This window comes from Electrona antarctica (assembly GCF_951216825.1).
Source record: "Electrona antarctica genome assembly, chromosome: 23".
Taxonomy (NCBI): domain Eukaryota; kingdom Metazoa; phylum Chordata; class Actinopteri; order Myctophiformes; family Myctophidae; genus Electrona; species Electrona antarctica.
The window spans coordinates 22,032,519-22,053,089 of NC_136804.1; the positions used below are offsets into that span (position 1 = coordinate 22,032,519).

The following is a 20,571-nucleotide window of genomic DNA, read 5'->3' on the forward strand; positions in this document are numbered from 1 at the left end:
GGGGAGGGGAGATATTTTGAAATTATGTAATAATTTAAAGAATGTAGGAAACAATTAACCATAAAATTATATTCGCGACCCACATATGGGCCCCGAGCCACTGTTTAGGAACCAGTGATTTAGACTGGAGTCAAAGGATCTCTCGACTCTCTCCTCCTCCGCCCCTTGCATTCCACTTTGTGACTGAAGACTGAACCCTGCACGTTGCCTAAACGTCTGGAAAGGAAGGCACAGCACGCTTATTTAGCCTATTCGCTCAGAAGACCGGTTTTAATCTCACAATGGCAAAAATCAACTCTCGTCTCAAGAGTCTGTTCACTTCCTACAACTTGCTTTTTTCGGTGAGTAAATGAATGGCGTAGAAGCGCGCACACTTCATAATCTATTAATATCGGTTTCCACCTGTAGGCAGACTAGGCACGCACACATTTCCATATAGCCGTGTATGCTGCACCTATAATAAAGATATAGTGGCGTGTAAACATTTTTCATGATAATAGGCTCTCCAAATTGATACGGACGCAGGGAACCCTATTAAAATAAGTTGTTTTGATTAGGTTTTAGATAATTATATAAATGTCTAGCAGCCTAGCTATAGGTGGGGAAAGTGAAACCTCACTTTTGTTTTAAAATATAGGCTACCGCTACATATTCTTTTTTTTCTCTGCCTATTTGCTTTGGTCCTAAAACTGCTCAGAAAAGTAATAGGCCTATGAGATCACAGTGACAGGGCATATTGTTTGAGTTGTAGGCTATGCATTGTGTTTTATCAAATTAAAATCAAAATATGCCTCATCCTCTTAAGCTATGATGTGAAGGCCTATATTATTATTTGTAGACATAATTGTTGTGATTATAGGATGTTTTAATACAATCAAATAATATAGATTGAAGCTGGTTAACTTTGGGCATGCAGGGATGGATATTATTATTGATATAATTGTTTTTGGATAACGTAATATTGTGCATATTATATATTGTGCTCTCGTTTCAGATGGTTGGTGTACTTATCCTAGTTCTGGGCCTGTGGAATGACACCTGGCGACAGACGGACACAGAGGTACTTAAAATTAAAATAAAACAAACATACTATCTGCATTTATCAATGTGTAGGCGGTTTGACTTGAGCATTAGCCGGTGATCAAATCTGTCAACTCAGCTCGTGAACACAAACGTTTTAGTTTTTCAGTGTAGACTTGTGAGGCAGCATAGTTAGAGTCTGAGAGACATTTATCTTAAAGCATACTGTTAACTCGTGTCCGGGTATAGCACACTCGCCTTTGACTCTGCGTCATCTTTCGATTTGGGCTAACTTGAACCAATTTCTAGTTGCGAATGGGGCTTTTAGAGGCAGAGTACTGGTCTCTGACATAGGACGCACATGATCAGCATCTTGTGCTCAGTTTGCCGCTATACGATCATTGGAAAAACTGTCACAGTATTAAAACAACTTTACACTAGCCAACTTAGTACAACTTTAAATGCCACTCTCTCATCATCTCTCTCTGTTTTGTGTTTGTGTGTGTGGCTCTATATGAAGCGAGCCGTCTACAAATGTTTTCTCTCTCTCTCACCCTGTCTCTCTTTCTGTAGTTGGTCCGTGAAATAGGCCTCGTCTTGCTGTACATGTTGGGTAGCCTCACCTTGATCTTCTCTCTTCTGGGAGCCTATGGCGCTCACTATGAGCACAAGCTGGCCCTCGTCATGGTGAGTTGAAGCCAGTGGTGGAGAAAAGTACTCACTTTTCTTTTTACTTTAAGATAACAATATTATTGCAATATAGAAATACTCTGTAAAAGTCTAAAATTCTAAATGTACGTGAGTAAAAGTACAAAGGTATTGGCATCAAAATGTACCTAAAGTACCAAAAGTACTCATTATGCAGAATGTCCCATTTCAAATTTCCGTTTTCAAATGTATAAAAAATCTTTTGAAAATAGCAGATCTACAAGCTCACAATGCGCCGCATTGAGCCTGTGGTAACATATCATTGTTCCAACTTCCAACCTCCCGTTAGTCCGACCGATTACTAACGCTATCCCACTCCCTCCCTAACCCTAACCTCAGTCTTAACCGGCCAGTGACGGCCACGTATCGCTTTTTTAACCTCATGCCATCTGGACAGAGATACAGAACCTTGCCAAGCCATGGAAAAAGGTCCCTTTTAGTAGGAGTTTTGTCCCCTCAGCCATCGTGGCATTAAACAATCTGCCCCGCCAATAGGATGGTTCTGTATACAGTAGGGACCTCATGTTTTTGTATTATCTTGGTATTATGTGCTATGTGTTGTTTTTTGATGTGGATGTTTGAACAGACTGTGAAGACGAATATCCATCGGGACAATAAAGAGTATTATTATTGTAGGTCACTAACCCTAACCTCAGTCAATCAATGTGCCGTGAGAACCAAAGCCAACTGTCCTACTACGATGACCTCGACACTGTATATCAATGTATAAAAATAAAAAAAGGTTCATTCAATATTTGTAAATGTTAAACGGACATGAATTAAGGATAGGCACTATAATAAGCCTTGAGCTTCGGCCTATGCTTTTTCGATCAACCAAAAAGAAAAAGGAATGTTGGATGTAATGTTAAAGGACTTGTTGATGATGATCGAAATAAACTAAACAAAACTATATCTTCTCCAACCCGTCCCTGACTGTCTCAATGCAGTTCCTGGTGTCTACGATCACTGGAGGCATCGCAATGCTGACTACTGGAGTCTCAGCTGCTGTCGCTCGTCCTCAGGTGTGACGTTATCACCATAAACAAGCAGCAAAGCTAATGTTTCTGTTAACTCACTGTAGAGTTAATCGCTTGAAACCTCATTCATACAACACAAGTATAAATTACATTGAAGATTAAAACAACAATGTTTAACAGTCAACCAATCTGGATACATCTGATCTAAGTTACTTAATTGTGTTTGTCAGTTTTAATAATATCTTAAAACACAAATTATATTGCAATACAGCTGCAGGAACCCCATCAGCTGATGGGACTTATCAGAAAGCTATAAAACACTATTGTGTGTGTGTGTGTGTGTGTGGCGTGCGTGCGTGCGTGCGTGCGTGCGTGCGTGCGTGTAGATGGTGGAGCAGATGGAAGAAATGTTTAAAACAGCTTTGCCATTGGACAAGACTACTCAGAGAAACAAGAATGCAGTGTACTCCATGCAGAAGACGGTAAGACAACCTTTACACACATGCATAATAATGCGGGGAACGAGCCTACACCTGCACCATCTATAGCAGTGATTCCCAAAGTTCCCCACCACAGGGGTCCTTGAGGGAGTTCCAGGGGGTCCCCAGCTAAATGATAGTTTGGAACCAAATGGACCCTTATGGGACTGTAACTCTGAGAGTGTGCAAATGGAACCAATTCCATGTGTACATTCTCATAGTTAAATTAACATTGATTTTACAGTATAAATTGGGGTCCCAGAGATAGAACTGCCATTAAATGGGGGTCTGTAGACTAATATGCATGTCAAACTGGGGGTCCTTGAAATTAAACGGGTTTAGAATCACTGGTCCCTGGAATATCTTTTCAAATGGGGGTCCGCGGACTAATTAGTGTCAATTTGGGGGTCCTTGACATGAAAAACTTCTGGGAACCACTGATCTATAGAGCGTCGCAGTCCCGCCCCCTTTCAGAACGACGAGGGCACCAGGAAATAAGTCGGCACCTATACAGTATCCAATAGTGGTCAATACATCATTGTGAAAAGAAATGCCTGTTAAATCACATAGATGTTTATGTCGATTTCATGCATGACGGACCCCGGCCCTCCTTTAATTTCACCTGAAATGCTTGCCCTTTAGCAAAGAATGGGCTTCTCAGCTAGCTGCCACATACCAGTTGCAACGCTTGGGTAACACAGAGCAGGTGGTTCAACGCAACACTGTTTCCTTTTCAGTAAATGCGTGCGTGCCTGGTGTGAAACCACTGTTGTACAAAACAAACGGCAGTCTGTCATTTCCTGTTTCAGTTAAAGAACCTAAACCAATAAACCACACACACATGCAAGAAGGCAGGCAGGCAGGCAGGCAGGCAGGCAGGCAGGCAGGCAGGCACGCAGGCACGCACGCACGCACGCACGCACGCACGCACGCACGCACGCACACACACACACACACACACACACACACACACACACACACACACACACACACTAAAGTGCTTTATCCAAAGCACTTTACATAGATTGTGCATTACCCTCACCCATTCACACAAACCAGGCAAGGCACCAAACTGCACATCGGGAGCAATTAGGGGTTCAGAGTTTTGCTCAAGGACACTTCGACACTAACTCTGGGGGAGCCCGGTATCGAACTGGGAACCTCACGGTTCCATTCCGGACGCTCTACTGGACACTCTACTGCCGCCCACAATTTCTTTGTGGTATTTTACATACCATTATGTTCATATTTTGATCATAAGGCCCAATTACTGAATGTCAAGTCTCTTGGTTTTCTTCAGAATATGTATGACACTGATTTACTACGACACTATGGCACATTAGGAGTCCACTAGGACAGTGGTTCTCAAATGTTTCATTTTCACTCCCTTGACTCTGAGAGTGTACAAATGGAACCAAATGGACATTTGCACACTCTCAGAGTTACAGCTCTTTATGTGTTTCTGGTAATATTATTGTCCGCTCGTTTAGTATGCCTGTGACAAAAAATAGAATTTTGACAAAAATGTCCACCACAACTAAGCCAGCATGGCAATGAACTCTGTGTGTCTTTCTTTAGCTCCAGTGCTGTGGTCTGTTCTCCTACAATGACTGGCAGAATCAAATCCCGGAATCCTGCCTGTGTGACGTCCACAAGGCGGTGGGGAGCTGCACGATCGTCAAGCACACGGTGAGCGTTTACATGTAAAACAAACACATCATAATACTACAGTACATAGAGACTTTTGTTTTTAACTTTAGGAAAACAGTATTTTTTTGTTCATATCAGTAATCACCATGGCTCTACGCATGCATGCATTGCACAGATTTCCACATGAACTGTAAACATCTCTCCTTTTTTCCCAGTCATACTCATACGGCCAGATGACCAAGACCATCTACTCACAGGTCAGTCTCTCTGAGTGCCCTTATGCCTTAAAGGGATAGTTCAGATAGTTGTTTTACTAAAGCTGTATGAAATACTTGCCATTAATACAGTGGATGCAACTGTATTAAATTCATTCACACAGAACTATGTTTTTACAACGAAAGTTGTGCTAATATTTTAGAAATAGGTCAACAATACAAATAACGCTAGTTTTTTGGATACATTTACTTTTAATGAGTGACCCCAGTGCCCCCCACAAAATGACCGGAACTACTTAATATTCACCAAAACCAGAGCAGAACTCCCACCACGGGACTCGGGCAATGAATACAGTTGCAACCACTATATTAATTGAAAAGTATTTCATACAACTTAAGTTAAAAAAATGTGAACTATCCCGTTAAAGAGAAATTATTCAAATCATCAATATTCTTCCTCCCTTATTGAAGCCTCAGACCCTATTCAGATTATCAGAGGTTAACTGAAAAGGGAATTTCAGCTAAAGAAAAACATCATACTATCTACTGGGATTCCAAACAAAAGATTAAAACTCATGGTCTAATCCGGTCCTTCAGCCCTGCTTCCCTAGCATCGTGAGCTACTTGAACGTGGGTGTTGACTACATCATGGGCGTGTCCTTCACCCTGGCTATCATGGCGGTGAGTTTACTTACAACACACAACAGCAAATGCAGTGAATGTTTAATTTAGGCCACTTTTACACGGGAACAGGCTTCAGAGAAAATGGCAAAGTCCCGTTGCGTTCTCATTTCTTATTCACCCTATACATGAAGACGCTGTATTTGAAAAAAGCGCTGTAATGTTCATGCCAAGTCGCTAGTTGGTGGTGACGGACTGCCAGATAGTCCAGGAATGCACCCATGTACAAGAACCACCATTGTTCTATACAAGGCTTTTTGTTTACAATACAATACATCATGGTTTTACATTCACCGTCAGTCACTACATTTGTAGTGGGGCGAGGGAGCGCTTGCTCATTGTAGGAACTCCAAATATCGCTTACGGCTCTGCATCAATGTAATAAACATAAGCGTTGTGAGCCTACGTGAGCCATGATGTCAAGTTTTGCGGATTCACAGTTTTGCCTGCTTACATGATGGGAGGAGACGGCGTTTTCAATGATTTCCACTCTGGAAGGTGTTTTCACTTTATTTTGCCATTTTCTATGAACACCGTTCTCATGTAAAAGGGGCCTCAGTCTTTATCTTTGCTCCATTCATGCAAGAAAAAGATTAAATAAACTCAGCACTGATGTTCCACAGGTGCTGGGCATGGCACTGTCCTCCACCATGATCCACCAGATGCAAGACGACGTCACCAAGCCAACCACTGTGGTGCTGAAGGTACCAGCTGTCTTCAGCCCCAAGAAGCTCCCCAAATACCAGCATCTCTTCAACACTCCGTTAGCAGCTGTCTTCAGCCCCAAGCTCCCCAAATACCAGGAACTGTTCAACACTCCATAGCAGCTGTCTTCAGCCGCCAAGCTCCCCAAATACCAGGAACTGTTCAACACTCCATAGCAGCTGTCTTCAGCCGCCAAGCTCCCCAAATACCAAGGACTGTCTAAAGAGGACGAGACGCGAAGACCGTACGGTCGGCGCCATGTTGCTTATGGTGCTCCATGGAAGGAAAGAAACATGCGCAGTTCAGACCAAGGAAGCTGAACGCGGAAGTGTTGGCTGCATATAGCCCATTGCGCATGTTTCTTTCCTTCCATTAGTCCGGAGGCTTAGTGAAAGGATAGTGCAATTGCGGATAAAAGCGTAATTTTTTGCATGATGGTTCGTTAGGGTCAGTTATTGAATTTTAGCCTAGGAGCCCTTGTCAAATATCTATTTTAAATATCAAATTGCAAGACATTATTATCAATGCAATATGTGAAATATGTGAAAATCCGCCTAGTATTCTTCAGACTATATACATCATAAAATGATCAGATTATTTCCAAATGTGATAAAGTTGACTTATTTTGACATTATTAAAGTCACAGAACATGAAATATCATCAATAACACCTTTATTGCAATGAAGAATACATACAAATGAACTATAACTCGACCGGCCATCGGACGGTCTCGCGCCACACCATCCAGGTGGCCAGTTGTCCGGGTGGCCACTTGTGCAGGGTGCCCACTTGTTCAGTCAGACTACATTTTGGGTGCGGTACTGAACCATACTGTAGCGTACTGTACTGTGCCATACTGTACCGTACTGTACAATACTGTACTGTACCAGACTGTACTGTACTGTACTGTACTGTACTGTACTGTACTGTACTGTACTGTACTGTACTGTACTGCAATGTACCATACTGTATGTTACTGTACCATACTGTACTGTACTGCAATGTACCATACTGTATGTTACTGTACCATACTGTACGTTACCGTACCGTACCATACTGTACTGTACCGTACCGTACCATACTGTACTGTACCATACCGTGCTGCTGTGTGTGCGTGTGCATGTGCGTGTGTGTGTGTGAAGTGAAAAGGGGAGGGGTCGGTGAATGTGGAAATTGTGATATAATTTGCGTCACAGCAAAATGTTGCACAATAACAGTATGGCACACAAAAGCAATATTTGTACAATACATATGACAGGTGAGCGGAGGCAATGTAGTGCAGATGGATTCCTGTGGCATGTAGAATTTGTTTGTGCTTCTTCTGTAGTATATGTCCTTAGACCTTCAGCTCCATTGCAGCAAGCCAGTCCAGTGTGTCATTGTCTAGGTCAATTAAGCCTTGATCACTATTTGGTGGCCGGTATGTGGGGCAGCTGGTCAGCACGTGTTCCACAGTCTGTAATGGATCCCCACATTCTCAGTGGGCACTGTCTGTGAGACCCCACTTCTGCATGGATGCACCAAAGCGTCCCACACCCGACCTCAGGCGGTTGAGGGTTGTCCACTCCCTGCGGGGGAGGCGCTGGCCAGGAACATCTGTGAGATCCTCGATGTAGCAGTGAAGCCTGGAAGGATCTGCTGCCTTCCACTGGTCCTTCCATCTTGCCTTCACCCAGGAAGCCTTGGAGGTGTCGGCTGGTGTTGTGCCGAGCAGTTCCTGGGCCTGTGTGGCAAAGGGCCGCCGGGACTTGAGATGCGTACGCTGTGGTGTCTCCGTGACGACCTTGTGGAGGAGGTGAGATTTGCTCAACTGTGCCTTCCGAGTGAGGGCCAGTGTGGCTGCTTCTCGCCTGACCTCTGCTGGGGCGATTCCAGGCTGAGGCACAGTATTCAGCGGCAGGGAAAACTAGGGCCTCGGTGGAGATGCGCAGTGTCTTTGTGGTGACTCCCCACGTGGTGCCAGCTAGATGCTGTATCAGTGCGGCACGGGCTTTCCCTTAACACTGTCCAGGTGTTGTTTAAAGGACAGTGTTCTGTCAAGCTTCACTCCATGTATGTCGGTGAGGACTGGGACTGTAGCCGGGCACCGTCGACCATGATGTTGATTTGGCGAGTTGCTTCCCTTTTGTAGAGGTGGAACATTGTTGCTACAGTCTTCTCAACACTGAGCTTGAGGCGGCAGTCCTTCAGGTATGAAGAAAGGGTGTTCATGTCCTCCGAGAGGCCTTCCCCTATACTGCTTCCCAGGATGGCTTGCTGAGCAGAATAGCCAAGTTTCGTAGGAGAAGCCGGACGGATAAATATATTGGTTTGCTCCCCCTTTCCATTATAGTACAAGGATATGCATCATAGTGTGAAACAGGTTATAGAGCTGTGCTTTCTGCCTAGCTGTCACAATTGCATTTGCAAAGTGGGGAACAGTCCAAATTTGTATTACTGCATTTTCAGGTACTACACTACAGTCACCTTTACAGGTGCATCTGATCAGCTCTCTGCAAGCTCTGGAAACCTCTGGAATGCTCAGCCAAACTGGCACCCATGACCCTTCTTCCTTAACCCACCCATAGTTCTGTGGAGAAGGAATCACTTGGTGGCTTCGTGTGCTGGTGGCCCAGATGCCCGCTTGGTAGACTGCAATAGCCTAGGCCCTAGGGGAACCCAAATCTCGAGCCCTGCCTATGTTTCACGCATATTCCGGTTGTGACACAACATATGCCTTAATAGCCGGGGAGCCAGTCACCCAAAATTTGAGAGGACCTGTGATGTCATAACATACTTTTTATTTGTGTTTTTTTTCTATTCATTTGGTCAGAGCAGACCTCTCATTCTGTGTTCCTTAATGACCAAGTTAATAGAAAAAACACAAATAAAAAGTATGTCATGACATTGTGGAATCGTAAAATATAGTCCATAGCCAATATAAGCCATAATACAATATTTGCAATAATTAGACTAGATACATTTGGTCACTACATGTGTTAATTTGGTTAGTGAGCTAGGAGACGGCCGGTCTAGACTCAGAGCAATCACTCAGCCTGAGTACCTTGCTTTGTTCTATACTGTTTGAAGCCGTCTGAGGTGTTGGAGAGATATTTAGTATTCTATTGTCCTTCAGGAACCGTTTGGGACACCAAATGTGTATGTTAATTTTAACTCCACCTCTGAATTCAACTCTGTCTATGCAAAAGTATATCATGTCATGTTGTCAATGTGAAAATCATTCAGTGTTAGCTGGCTCAGTGGTCAGTCTGCTGGGAGCTCCTGCGGGTCAGGGCCGCGGGAAGCTCTCTCCTTTGTCTTTGGTTTCAATAAATGGTCAACATGGATCTTCAGTTCATCTCTCTGCCTGTGTTTCTCCGATCCGATCTGATGCTTTGACGAGGTTTTTCACTACTCTACAGTTTTCTCTACTTTAGTGAGTTTAGGGTTAATTGGGTGTGAAAATACACCACATAGATGGTGCCGACCCGGTCGTGTTGATGCGTTTTTTGCGTCAGGCGAAGGGAGGCACATAGATGTTGCCCTGAAACCCGGTGTCTTTGATGCATTTTTTTTGTGTCAGGCAGAAGAGAGCCGGCGGGGGCTTTTGGATAAGTTCAGTCTAATTTTGGCGGTTGGTGGTTGGTCTGGTTTCGGCGAGCGGAGGTTAGTTTGATTTTTTGGCGAAACGGCGTTAGTCTACGGCGGGAAGAGGTGGTCTTCTCTTCGGATGGGGAACAACAGCGCAAACGGTGTGCTCCGAATCTCTGATGTGGACAGCAACCTGGACTCGACGGAGTGCAGCGGGCCTCTACAGCGCGTCAACGGGAACCATGCTTCTCTTCACGTCTCGGCGGGGGGCAGCGAGTCTCCAACCCGAGGGAGTCGATCTACACGGCCTTCACCAAGCGGGCCGAGGGTGTTCATCAGCGGTCCATGCACCGGGAGAAGAGAGCGATCAGCGCAATCGGCGCATTGTTCGTTTCGTCAGCGGGGGTGGTCACGGGCGGACGGCGACCGTGTTCATAAAATTCTTCAGAAACAGCGGATCTGCAAGCTCGTTTTGCGGCGTATCTTTGTTTCGACGGGGCCTGTAGCTACACGTGCGTTCATGTTTTTCTTTCCAGTCATTTATGTGATGTTTCATATTCATGTAATGTCTGGAGGGGGGAGTATGGTGCTGTGTTGGATGGGACAATGGAAGCGGAGCGGCGGTGCGAGAGGAGTTGGCATCTTTCATGCAGCTTCTGTTTGACCCGATCGCATGGCTAGAACGGACATGAGGTGAGACAATGAAAAATGCGACATTATAAGAAGTTTATTAATAACGGATGGAGAGATTCAATAGTCTTTATCTGTATTCAAAAAGTGTGTCTAAATGTGAGTCTATTCAGCGTATATGTAGGCATACGTTGATGTTTGTGTGTTTTGTCGAATTTAAATTAGTTAAGAAGTTGATTCAAGAAATAGAGTCTATGGGGTAATTTGGAGAATGTTTAAATAATTTTAGCTTTATTGAGATTAATTGATGCTCTGTGTCAGACGGCCGAGATCCCGGTGCCACTCTCATACGCTTCAGTATAAAATCGTCTTAGAATTAGTAGAGCTGATTATTCTTTTCTCGTGTTAAATTTAGTTTAAGATAATGTCAACTAGAGGCAGTTAGGGTGCCACGACGTGCAAGATTTCTTTTGTTATTATTGAGAGAACTTTTGTCTTTAAACGTGAGGGAGTTAGCGTTCATCAAGTAGTTACTTGAAAAGTTAGGGTCAGGATAAGTAACGTAACCCGATAGTACCCTGGTTAAGTTGAACTGTGACTTGTTAGTCTGAAGCAGGAGGTGGCCTCTGGCTAGGATCGTATTGGCATCGGATCTTATTTTGCCTCACTCCCTTCCCCGCATCGCGCTCACCAAGCCTTTGAAGGAGTAGTTTCAAAATATGAATGAATTTATCGAACATGTCGGAAAAACTTATTTGAAAATGAATGTTATGACTATGTTTTACTCTTAATATCATATTAAACTGGGTGTTTAGTTATTAAGATTGAAGGCCAATAATTATTCCAACAAAGTGGGAGTTTCAAAGTGGAACAAAGGGGTTAAGACGGAAAGTGTTGTGGTGATTTTAATGTCAGTATGTTTAAAGTTCCATTTCTATCATTGATCGATAAGGTTATGTGAAATTCGTTTAAAAAAGTGATTTGAAGTTACAGACAGGGTATTGTAAGGATGTGAAGAAGAATCATTTAGAAGAACGTAAACATGTAATTTGAACCAGTTGTAATCATTCTGGGAACTTTGTGTAATGTTGTCATTTGTTGTTGTTTTTCCTGATGTTCGATAGGCTGTGATGGAGTCAAAAGGGGGGTGTACAACAGTTGAATATGGACTATATGTATTTTATTGTATGCCAATCTTGTGATCGTCATAAGGGGGGAGTGTGGAATCGTAAAATATAGTCCATAGCCAATATAAGCCATAATACAATATTTGCAATAATTAGACTAGATACATTTGGTCACTGTTAATTTGGTTAGTGAGCTAGGAGACGGCCGGTCTAGACTCAGAGCAATCACTCAGCCTGAGTACCTTGCTTTGTTCTATACTGTTTGAAGCCGTCTGAGGTGTTGGAGAGATATTTAGTATTCTATTGTCCTTCAGGAACCGTTTGGGACACCAAATGTGTATGTTAATTTTAACTCCACCTCTGAATTCAACTCTGTCTATGCAAAAGTATATCATGTCATGTTGTCAATGTGAAAATCATTCAGTGTTAGCTGGCTCAGTGGTCAGTCTGCTGGGAGCTCCTGCGGGTCAGGGCCGCGGGAAGCTCTCTCCTTTGTCTTTGGTTTCAATAAATGGTCAACATGGATCTTCAGTTCATCTCTCTGCCTGTGTTTCTCCGATCCGATCTGATGCTTTGACGAGGTTTTTCACTACTCTACAGTTTTCTCTACTTTAGTGAGTTTAGGGTTAATTGGGTGTGAAAATACACCACACATCACAGGTTCATCTCTATTCCCGCTCCCCGGCTATTATTGGAAAGGGTAAGAAGTCAGCTTGGCGGACCTGGCAAGCCTATGATGCTGCCTGCGACAGAAACATTCGTCAATCTGGCAAAGCATCCCTTCCAGCAACTAGATGTTGACTGCCAGCACTTCCGGGAGCTTGAAAGACTGACAGTAATTTTGTACGACAAATCCAGTCCTTTGAGCTCCATCAACGAAAAAAGAAAATAACTCTTCTGTGAACAAAATCGAACGATAGAGAAATTACCTCCCACCCAGGGTGCACTCACATGTGAAACGGGCAGTCTACCAAGCAGGCATCTGGGCCACCAGCACACAAAGCCATCAAATAATTCCTTCTCCACAAAACTATGGGCCAAGGAAGAAGGGTCATGGGTGCTAGTTTACTGACCATTCCAAAGGTTTCCAGAGCTTGCAGAGAGCTGATCAGATGCACCTGTAAAGGTGATGTATACCTGCCAATGCAGCAATGCAAATTTGGACTGTTCCCCAACTTTGCAAATGCAATTGTGACAGCTAGGCAGAATGCGCACAGCTCTATAACATGTTTCGCACTATGATGCATATTCATTTGTATTCTTCATTGCAATAAAGGTGTTATTGATGATATTTCATGTTCTGTGACTTGTATATGTCAAAATAAGTCAACTTTATCACATTTGGAAGTAATCTGATCATTTTATGATGTATATAGTCTGAAAAATACTAGGCGGATTTTCACATATTTCACATATTTCATTGATATTGATAGTCTTGCAATTTGATATTTAAAATAGATATTTGACAAGGGCTCCTAGGCTAAAATCCTTTAGCATGACATAAAGAAGCCTCATAAAAAATGTGGCGCTTTTATCCGCAAGTGCACTATTCTCCTAATGTGCACTAAGCCTCTGGACTACATGGAGCACCATAAGCAACATGGCATCGCCCGTACGGTCTTCGCGTCTCGTCCTCTTTAGACAGTCCTTGCCAAATACGAATACCAGGAACTGTTCAACACTCCATAGCAGCTGTCTTCAGCCGCCAAACTCCCCAAATACCAGGAACTGTTCAACACTCCATAGTACACTGGTTCCCAAACACTGGGTCGCAGATAATATTTACATGGGTCCCTTTATTTTTCAGTTTCCTGCATTTAAAAAAAAACATTTCCAAATCAGCAAACATTGTCATGAATTAAAAACAAAATGAAAATTTCTTAGATGAAAATCTAAGAAATTCCATAAATTAGAAAACAAATGTACTGAAAATACACTGAAAAAAACGGGCAACAACACGCAAAAGCCCTCCCCTCCCACCTCCGAAACGGAGCTGTCCATTGCAGCACATACGCATAATTATGACATGTAGGCCTTCGACATTCACCTGCATTTCTGCAGGATTTACAGTACATCAAGGGATCCCCGTGACAGGAAAATAAAAACTTTCTCATTTTATATTTTTGCCTGTTTTATTGTATTGTTTTTATACTGTGCTAAATACAAATCGATTCAAATTATTTTATATTAACTTTTAATTTCCCGTTTTTCATGATGACAGTACATTTAAAGTAAATGTACCAGCAAGATATTCTAACAGTCTCGCAATAAGTGAAAGGGATATGCACTGAAAGGGGCAAATCTAATTTAGTCTTTTCCACAATCCCCTGGGGAAAATATTAAATATATCTGATACGATTATTTACATTCGCATTAATAGTAAGGTAGATTACTGTGTTTCCTTTTTTTCTTTTTGCCTCGACTAGAAACCTCACATACAATGTGAATCTGTGATACATTGTTCTTTGTATTGTCCCTGTCAAATTATAATGTATTATTTCCATTTCTGCATTTTACATGCCATCTGCTATAAAATGCACAAACTCGAAGTCTTATGTTGTTTGTGTGTTTTTCTCCAATAAAATAAAGTCCTACTCACAGCAGCTGCCTCTGAAATGAATGTCTCATAGAGCATGACTGTGCCTCCATGGATTGTGTTTGTGTTTGCATTCAAATACAACTCTACACCAGGCCATTCCTCCAACCACACAGAAACACAATTAATCAGCATAGAACCACCAGCTGGTGTATATTGGTTTGAAATGCACCACTGCGAATAAGGTCAGATTGAGTGAGTCAAATGTAAAATCTACATGGACGAATGGAAGTGTGGGGCTTTTAAATATCACAACTTGGCCAGGTCTCACTGACATATGGCTACCTAATACTATGTTAGTATTATAATACCAGCCGAAGGCATGGGGAGTATGTTTTGCACTCCGTCCGTCCGTCTATACCAGCTAATCTCCGGCACCGTTAATCCGGTCGATGCCACACTTTGCACACACACTCCCTGGATGTCAACGATGAACCTCTTCCCCAAATTTTCCAGAACAGCCTGTTATAGCGCCACCAAGGCAGCTTTTCACCTTTTTTATTATTGATCTGTGTGTTGCATGCACACTCCCTAGAGGCAATGCACAAACCTTTGACCTGCATTTTTGTGTGTGTGTGTGTGGGGTGGTGGGGGGGGGGGGAGATTGTTTCCACTGAAACCTGTGGTGAGTGACATGCAGACACACTCCTCTTTCCCACTTTCAACCTCTGAAAACACTACACAACTACTGAAAATACTGTGTTTCCCAAACAGTGGGTCGGGACCCATTTGTGAGTAGGACAAATTTGTATGGGTCCCTTTATTTATTTTTTGTTTCCTACATTTTGTTTTTAATTCATTTATTTCAAAACATTTTCAAAAAACATTCCCAAAATGTTCATGAATTAAAAACAAAATTAAATTATTTATTTTCAGTAGTTTCATGAAGAAATCAATGAAAAATCAAAGAATTTCCCTAAATTAGAAAACAGATTGTTTAAGAAGTATAGTGATAATAGCTGATCCACGGGTCCCGGGCAAATATCTAATCTCTCTTTTGGGTCTCGAGGCACTACGGTGGTTAGTAAAAACAAAGAGATGTGTTTGGGTAAATGGTGCATTTATATAGTGCCTTTATCATCAAGGGCTTTACATAGATTGTGCATTACATTCACCCATTCACACACACATTCACACATCGATGGCAGAGGAAACCATGCAAGGCACCGACCTGCACATCGGGAGTTCACTAGGGCTAGGGTTCAGTGTCTTGTTCAAGGACATTTCGACACCAACTCTGGGAGCCTTGGAAGGTATTTCATCATTTTTTCCCCAGTCCATATTAACTTATTGTTAGTTGTCTGAATATTGTTATTGTGAAATAAATAATAAATACTGTATTTCACACAAAGACAATTATCCAGTATCACTGCTCACTTTCACAGCTATAGTGTACTATTTGAAGGTTATTATGTGTAGGCCTATGACCCGGTAAAGGGAAAATAGTTTTTCTTTTTGTTTGTGTTTTTAAATGTGAATTACCAACCAGACTATTCGGTACTGATACATTATAATAATTCTAAATGTATTAAAGAAAACACACAATATTCCAACAGTAAAATGTACTGTACGATTTGTTTCTTGCTATTGTTTTTTGTGTTTTAACTGGGACAAAGTTTTGTTGTTCTGCGTTGTGTGTTTGTACCGGAATATGAAACAGGTGTCTAACACCAACGATAGCAGAGGGAAAGTACAGAGACACTGTGTAGAAAACCACAGTACAGTGAGTCAATGACTACATTCCACTCCACTCTGTGTGTACGTGCGTGTGTTGGTTGGTGTGTCTCCATGCATGCATGATTGTGAGCGCACGCATGTGTGTGTGTGTGTGTGTCTACCACAGGTTCACACTAGAAACACATCTGAAATTCAAGACAAACAAGGCAAACAGTGTTGATCATGCTCTGTCTATAGAAGTGTCTATTTGTACGTCTCTAAATGTTTTGATGATTTGAACATGGTGGACCCTATTGGAAACAAGTGTAATGCTTAATTGGGTCGTCCACTCACAGTTAACAGCCTTTGTATTGAGTTTGTGCTTGAAATGTACTGTAATTCTGCAAACTGTTAATAAATTCTTCAATCAATCAATCAATCAATCATTGTTTATGATTAAAATTAAAAGCACAATAGTGACAGATACAAGACAAGAATCACGTGGAACGGTGGCACCAATAATGGCATCACTTTTTTTCTATGGCAGTTAGTATGTCAATACGAAGAAGGTAGTGGATGCACATCCGTGGCCCAGCAGGTGCAAGACAAACAGAAATATCACAAAAAAGGAATAGAGTCTGCACACTGGTGTTGCTGAAATCAATCAAACTTTATTCAGGCAAATAGAAGACATCTACTGTACAAACAAAGAAAAAGCTCCTCTAAAGTGTATTTCTGCTCGTCAACATTTAGATCTTAATAGATCTTCATCAGGACATGTACAGTACATGGGAAAGAGCATACACACATACGTTTTAAATAGTACACCGATTGCACTCTGATAAGCTCAGTCAGCTCTACTCATCGATAGGCTGGTAATGCAAAAATAAAAACAACAGAAAATGCCTGTACCCAATCCCAGAATCCAAAAAGCAATACAATTGTTTACATTTACAGTATCCCAAGACTAATACATTTCATAAATATATCAGGTACTTGTGGTAAGGAGATCAAGGCAGGAAAGAAGAAAGTTTGAACACTTTTACCACAAAACGTACAAAAAGATATGTATAAGCTTGTTTCACAGACGTCACAGCGTTAAAGGGCTAGGGTCTAGACAGAGCCATGGGTTACAGAACAAACTATCTTTCCTGCTTCACATTTAAGGCTTCCAAGGTTTGACCCAGTTTAACCCTAGTTTGGGGTTAACTTTTATAGGTGCTCATCCCGCGACCCGGCTCCGGATAAGCGGTTGAAGATGGATGGATGGATGGATGGATGGGCACTCATGCCCATGTTGACTGGACAGTATGGCATGGGAACAGCACTAATCATGGGGTCATGTATCGTGGGAACAGCGCTGCTCGGCACCGTTACCCAGTCATTGCTTCCTCTGACAGGGCTGAAGCCAGCCCTTGATCTGGCAGAGTAGGGACATGCAGAGCAGCGCACTTAACATCTGTACCAAAACAATATATACCATATATCATATTAGGCAACCGTATCGTAATCAATGAGTGTTGTGTGCAGTTTTACAGCTGGGATTCATTATGTGTTATTATGTGGCTGGTAAGAGAAAGTCTACGAGGTCACAGAGATGGCTTATTACTGCATGTGTTAATGAGGTGACAATGTTTTCTAGCTTTGAGAAATGTACTGTGATATGTATCACATTCACATACCGCTGCTGCTGCAAAGCCATAGATGATATAGTCTGGGTCAGTCTGGACCGCCTCCCTTAACTGTAGCAGCAGGGGGGGGAAATAAATAAAAATACAGATATTCTCTCACACACACACACACACACACACACACACACACACACACACACACCAAGGAGCCATCTCTATGAACACAAACACTGTTCAGTGTTCAGGTGTCTGGTTTGAGAATAGTTTTATATTATTATTTTTTTAAATCAAATAAAACCTTTAACTTATAACAACTTGACATCGCAATATCTGTTCAGTCACAAATGTTGATAATAAATCTGTTTGAATCAAAAGGGCTTACCTGAGATGCAAGCTGAGAGACTTTGTTTTCTACGATGAACAGAGCGATAGCTCCAGCCACCATCCCTCCCAGACACTACACAGGATAGATACTGTTAGATACAGAATAGAATAGAACAGTGTTGACAATAGAATAGAATAGTACAGAGTTGACAATAGAATAGGATAGCATTTAAATACCATTCTCAGGACAACAACGTTCTCTTTGTACACTCCAAAGGTCCCCATAACGGAGATGATGATACAGGCCACAGCCATTACATAGATCCAAACGAAACCACCGGCCGCATTGCCAATCTGATAGAAAGAGTCAACAGCAGAGAGAGTCACTCACCTACGATCTAACGATTATAACCTACCAACTGTGTGGAGAAATGATGTGCAGGAGATGTTGCAGTGGCTCAACGAGACGCTCTTCCATTACTAATAATAAGCTGGAACAAACCCGCCGTGACGTAGAGAATACACAAGCTAAGTTCCCAAAAAAATGTGGATGCCATTCCTGGCAGTGCTTGACAATAGTGTACGTTGTGTATCATTATCTGGCTTCAATGGTCTTTTGTTTTGTATGTATTGTTAGGCTTATGCTTGTCATTTGATTGTTGTGTAGGCCAACTATTTGACAAAAATCTAAATAAAGTATGCAAAAAAAACAAAAACAACAGACAGACAGACAGACAGACAGACCAGTAGTTACCAGACAGTAACCATTACCTCATTGGCACCATCAACGCGAGAATCAACAACACGCATCCTGCAATCTGAACAAAACATCTACAACTCAGAACTCAGAGACTGGTTTTACAATTCACACTACAGTCTAAATCAGTTGTTCCCAAACCTTTTAGCCTGTGACCCAAAAGAGAAATATGATATCACCCAGGGACCCAAACTAGTGAAAATAGCAGATCGTCTATTTGCACTACTACCTAATCATTTGTTTTATAATGTATGTGATTTATTAAGATTCTTCTTTGAAATTATTCTATTTGTTTAATTTGTTTTTATTTTTGACAGCATAAAATGAAACCAAAAGGACCCGTACGGGTCCATTTGGTTTAATTTTACGCTCAAGAGTTAAAGATCTGCCCAGGCGGTGGCGTAACCGTCTGGGCACCCGACTGGTAATCCAGTCGCAGTGTGCCGCGGGTTCGACTCCCGAGCCCGACACGGCCTTTACTGCATGTCTTCCCCCATCTCTCTCCCGTTTCCTGTCAGCCTACTGTCTGTCCCTTCAAAAAAAACACAATAAAAGGCGTAAGCCACAAAAAAAAAAAAAAATAGTTAAAGATCTACAGTACAGGGACAGGGTCCATTTGGTTAGCAACTCTGCCTCATTTAGCTGGGGACCATCTGGAACCCCCTCAAGGCCCACTTGTGTATACCCGGACCACTGGTTGAAAACCATTGAATTAAAACTAATTAAAATATTCAGTTATACACACAGATGACTCAGTAATGATACAAATAGATGTAGCAACCTGTTACCTGGTAATACAATTAATCATTTATTGTCTATTTTATTTGGATGTTGTTTTAGCATTGCAGCATGTTTAGCCCACTGTACTAGGCAGTGGGCACTAGTATACTTAGTAATAGTTTGCATTACAGCCAAAACATTTCCAAAGTATGCTGTCTTGTTGTAAACCAGTTATTTCAGTATGGTATGCAAATGACGTACTGTAGCAGAGATTTGTTTAACTTGCTAGAGAAAGTTAAGACCGTACAACTAACCATGAATTTAAGAAAATGTTAACTTGACTTTGTTATCGCCTTTATTAACCACATTAACCCTATCCTCCCTCTTCTAGGCATGTAATAACAGGCGAACAATGGGCGAAAATACCTGCACATATTACATTCGTTGAAATAGTAGATTAACAAAACCACAGTGAAGAGATTTTGTTTTTATGGAAACCCATAGAATGTTTATTTATGAGTGAAAGCTTAATTCAAATATAATGGTGTGGTCCAACTGAACATCCACCCGTTTTGTTCCCTTTATAGTTTCTTGCCCACCGAACCTTACATAATATATTTATTAGTTACTTAACGTAACACTTACCCCCAGTAGAACATTGAAGAGAATAAAGCAACATTTCAGACATTGGTTGGCTTTCTGCACCCTTGGCATTTCCCCGCTGGAAGAACCTCACACACCAAAAGCTTACCTATTATAAAACAAAGAAAAAAACTACTACAACAATATAAATGTAATATATATATATATATATATAAAAAATAATATAAATGTAATTGGTAAGGAATGCACATTATGATGCTCAATACTATATGATCACAACTTTCTATTTTACTTTTAATTTTTCTTTCATGACAAAGGAAAACTTGACCCCTAACTGTATGTTGTCTTGAATAAGTTATCTGTGGGAAAATCTTAACTGGGCCTCCAAGATTATTCTGGAGAACTGATCTCTTGTTATAATAATAGCGTTAAATTGCCTGCATACAATTGAAGAAAAATGCAGCAGACAGCATTATTCGTCCAGAGACACCTGAAAACATCAGCAATTAGATTTCACACTAA

General features: G+C 41.7%; 2 protein-coding genes across 2 annotated transcripts; one reads left to right on the forward strand and one right to left on the reverse strand.

Moving 5' to 3' along the window:
* Positions 1-148: 148 nt before the first annotated feature.
* Positions 149-7,095, forward strand: LOC306916117 (tetraspanin-8-like). Its single transcript, XM_079493857.1, has 9 exons — positions 149-341; positions 995-1,060; positions 1,594-1,707; positions 2,676-2,750; positions 3,092-3,187; positions 4,763-4,873; positions 5,050-5,091; positions 5,647-5,730; positions 6,354-7,095. The coding sequence occupies exons 1-9, from the start codon at positions 282-284 to the stop codon at positions 6,552-6,554; spliced, it is 849 nt and encodes a 282-aa protein (XP_079349983.1). The 5' UTR covers positions 149-281; the 3' UTR covers positions 6,555-7,095.
* A 9,579-nt stretch (positions 7,096-16,674) lies between these two features.
* Positions 16,675-20,152, reverse strand: LOC306916589 (uncharacterized protein). The gene is made up of 6 exons (XM_079494523.1): positions 20,092-20,152; positions 18,741-18,787; positions 18,207-18,323; positions 18,028-18,102; positions 17,697-17,756; positions 16,675-17,473 (listed from the first exon to the last, which is right to left on the reverse strand). Exons 1-6 carry the CDS (start codon positions 20,132-20,134, stop codon positions 17,396-17,398), a joined length of 420 nt encoding a protein of 139 aa, XP_079350649.1. The 5' UTR covers positions 20,135-20,152; the 3' UTR covers positions 16,675-17,395.
* Between the last annotated feature and the right edge of the window lie 419 nt (positions 20,153-20,571).

Bases quoted from the DNA above. Each gene is read 5' to 3' on its own strand.
- LOC306916589 (XM_079494523.1), bottom strand. From the start codon at position 20,134: ATGTCTGAAATGTTGCTTTATTCTCTTCAATGTTCTACTGGGG. The intron at 18,324-18,740 runs GTAATGGTTACT...TCTTTCTATCAG, and splicing joins GCGTTGATGGTGCCAATGAG to ATTGGCAATGCGGCCGGTGG. The intron at 17,474-17,696 runs GTATGTGAATGT...GTTTTGGTACAG, and splicing joins ATGGCTTTGCAGCAGCAGCG to ATGTTAAGTGCGCTGCTCTG.
- LOC306916117 (XM_079493857.1), top strand. From the start codon at position 282: ATGGCAAAAATCAACTCTCGTCTCAAGAGTCTGTTCACTTCCTACAAC. The intron at 1,708-2,675 runs GTGAGTTGAAGC...GTCTCAATGCAG, and splicing joins ACAAGCTGGCCCTCGTCATG to TTCCTGGTGTCTACGATCAC. The intron at 2,751-3,091 runs GTGTGACGTTAT...GCGTGCGTGTAG, and splicing joins CTGCTGTCGCTCGTCCTCAG to ATGGTGGAGCAGATGGAAGA.